At 46.4% G+C, this 3402-nt stretch overlaps 1 protein-coding gene across 1 annotated transcript in view; it reads left to right on the forward strand.

The window, feature by feature from the left end:
• AGL (amylo-alpha-1, 6-glucosidase, 4-alpha-glucanotransferase) overlaps window positions 1–3402 on the forward strand; it is a 60323-nt gene that overhangs the window by 27981 nt on the left and 28940 nt on the right. The window contains exons 5-8 of the mRNA XM_006763107.2: window positions 4–161; window positions 1061–1264; window positions 2480–2661; window positions 2820–2931. Coding sequence (XP_006763170.1) covers window positions 4–161; window positions 1061–1264; window positions 2480–2661; window positions 2820–2931 — 656 coding nt within the window. The remainder of the gene's footprint in view (window positions 1–3; window positions 162–1060; window positions 1265–2479; window positions 2662–2819; window positions 2932–3402) is intronic.

Below are 3402 nucleotides of genomic sequence, written 5' to 3' on the forward strand. Positions count from 1 at the left end.
GAGGAGAGGTGGGGGTTACATAGTTGTGGACCCCATTTTACGTGTCGGTGCTGATGACCGGGTGTTGCCCTTGGACTGTGTCGCTCTCCAGACCTTCCTCGCTAAGTGTCTGGGGCCCTTTGACGAGTGGGAAAGCCGGCTGAGGGTTGCGAAGGAATCAGGTACTTTCATGTTCTTTCTTTTCTCCTGTTTGACAACAAGTGTAATCGTTGTCTGTGATACAGATCTCACAGGCTTTGATTCTCCTTTTCATTGTGTTTCTTAGTATATCTAGTAATACAAAGAGATGGAACTAATGTAATTGTTGATGCTTGACCATTTTTTAATGTATAAAACTGACAGATTACATGGTTCAACTTAAATGAAGGAACTCTGTGATAAAGTGAGATCATTATTGTTTCTGAGACTTTACTTTGACATATAAAGATGAGCGGTACACTATTAAGATGTGTTGGAAAATGTATTATCGTTACATATAACTTTAATTCGGCAGATACTGATTACCTGCCCTCTGTGTGGGAGACGTGTATGGAAGGAAGGCTGTCATACATGCAAGAGTAAAATGAAACTAAAGTTGTGTTTTACTCTTCAATAAGAGGTCATATTAGTTTTCTACTTTCAAGCTGAATATGGTGTGAAGAGATAAATGAGAAGTTCAATGTCATAACTAACACAAAATACAAGTATCGTGGAGCATTAAAAGTAGGAGAAACATATGCTGATAAACTTGCTTAGGATGAATTTTCTACATGTAAATCTATCCATTCAACAAATATAAATCAAGCCCCTAATGGTAACTAGACACTGCGTGTGATTTTTTTCACTTACACCACCTCATTATCTCTGTCTTGTGTATGAAGACACTGATGTCCTGAAGACTTCAGTGAACTTGCTTGAAGCTGCCTGTGGTAGAGCTTGGATTTGAACCCAAGCATTTGTCTCCTTTCTGGTACCACAGTCACCTTCAACTAATGTTTAGAATTACTTAAGGAGTTGTATTTTGCTTAGTTTCGGTGTTGTTTTCCTTTCGGTGATCTGTGCTTATTTTCTTGCGTTGCAGGTTACAACATGATTCATCTTACGCCGCTGCAGACCCTCGGACAATCGCGGTCATGCTACTCCCTTGCTAATCAGCTGGAATTAAACCCTGATTTCTCAAGACCCAATAAAAAGTACACTTGGGACGATGTCGGGCAGCTAGTGCAAAAACTGAAAAAGGAGTGGAACATTCTTTGCATTACCGACGTTGTCTACAATCACACTGGTAGGAGCTTCGTTAACCGCTGTGCATTTTGACGAAAATATATTCTGGTTATTTCATTCCTGGCCGTTTCATATAACAGTGGAAACACAAATGACGCTTAGGTATCCTTTGATTTAAAAACCACCTTATATAATACCATTTTTTCTTTAAAAGAAAACTTAAGTGTTGGTTGAATATATATAATCAGTATGTGAGTATCTGAGCGTAAACCAAGGAAGGGAGTTTTGTAAATCAAGGAGGGACTGATCGGGAACGGCTGGTGCAGGGGTTGGAAGGGATGAAGATGGAACGTAACAGGAAGTTGGTGGTTAGGAGGGTGGGTACCCTTGGCCGAGGGCCTGGTGCAGCGGGCTGCAGTGTGGGGAGACGGTGGAGGCAGCAGATACGGGACGGACTTTCAAGACATTTGTTCTCGCTACTAGGAGACTGTGCAGAGGTTAGAGAAGGAGCTTTTTAGACAGGATGTGTGCTTGTCTGTGGTCTCAGCTTTTGGGGGATAAGAGCATATTTGAAGGTGGAGAGGAAGGAACCTCGCCTCCCCCCCAACCCCATTCCCCCTGAAAATACCCGGGGAGAAATGAGTCTGAAGGAAAAAGGGGAGTCCACGATCCTTTGTCTCTTAAAGTTAAGGTAAGAGAGAGAGCCCAGAGCTTAGGTGGGATGGAGAAGGGCCCTGTCGCTAGGAGACGGGAAGGGGGAGAAAACACATGGAAAGGGGACTGTTCTCCCGCCCTGAACCTCTCACAGCCAGACACGGAGCAGCCAGACCCCAGCTGAAGGCACAGGCGACTCTGCCCACAGAGGCCAGGGGACTTGATGTCGGGCTAGAGCCCAGACGAGAAAGATGTCCTTCAGACTTTGAAAGAGCGTTTATGGTCGACTCAAGGACCATCAGAGAGGTCATGACCCTCAAAGGACACACCCCTGGTTACTGCCATCATGACAGCGTGTTACTACTGCAGTGTGAGATCAGCGTGGCGTCCCATCTGCTCTCACTAAAAATGCCCACAACAGAAAAGCACCACGGATGGTGACGTGGGTGGTGGGATGTGTATCACAGACACAACGTGTTTTCCCAGCACGGCGTCAGCACAAGGCACTGATGTCTCACATACCAGACAACGTGCGCGACGGCGTTTTTCACCTTTAAACCTAGCGCAGCTACTAGCTTCAGTCCCTTACAAGCTCTTCCCTTACATTTCCTTCTTCCTGAAGCTACGAACAGCAGATGGATCCAGGACCACCCGGAGAGCGCCTACAACCTGGTGAACTCTCCGCACCTGAAGCCCGCGTGGGTCCTGGACCGAGCCCTGTGGCACCTCTCCTGCGACGTGGCCGCCGGGAGATACCGGGACAGGGGGGTGCCCGCGCTGATCGAGAACGAGCATCACATGCATGTCAGTATGTATGGGGCTCCGCAGCCCCGCACACGGTCCCCACAAATTCCACGCGTGGCTGAACGTCGTTTACGACCGGCCTTTTGATACGCGCAATGACATTTGCTTAAAAGGCTTTAAAAACATGCACCTGTGTTTTAACGCTTGGCCGTTTTCAGTGCGTCCGGAAGATCATCTGGGAGGACGTTTTCCCAAAGATCCAGCTCTGGGAGTTTTTCCAAGTGGACGTTGACAAAGCCGTGAAGCAATTCCGAGGGCTCCTTACACAAGGTACAGCACGCACACCAGTGCGCCTGTCAGGTTTCCGACATGTAACCTTTCTCTTCTTTCCCTGCGTTAACCCTTTCGTAGATGTGTGGTTATGTGGTATTTGTGTTGTTTTGATCAACTGTAAAACTATGCTTTGGGGAGCTCTCTGATAGTTAGCGGAGACCATCGGAGGGCAGGTCATAATCATATATAACCTCATCCTTGCCTTTGGGGACTGTGTCTGTCCCTTGGTTCCTTAGTACAGTGCTCAGAACACAGTAACTAGATTTTGAGAATCTACATTTAATCTTATTTTGTTTGTGCTTTTATAAGCCATTTCTTTTCTTAAAAAATATGTTTTTATTGATTTCAGAGAGGAAGGAAGAGGGAGAGAGAGGTAGAAACATCAGTGATAAGAGAGAATCATGGATTGGCTGCCTCCTGCACGCCCCACACTGGGGATCAAGCCTGCAACCTGGGCCTGTGCCCTGC

Source organism: Myotis davidii, unplaced genomic scaffold (genome assembly GCF_000327345.1).
Source record: "Myotis davidii unplaced genomic scaffold, ASM32734v1 scaffold217, whole genome shotgun sequence".
Classification (NCBI taxonomy): Eukaryota; Metazoa; Chordata; class Mammalia; order Chiroptera; family Vespertilionidae; genus Myotis; species Myotis davidii.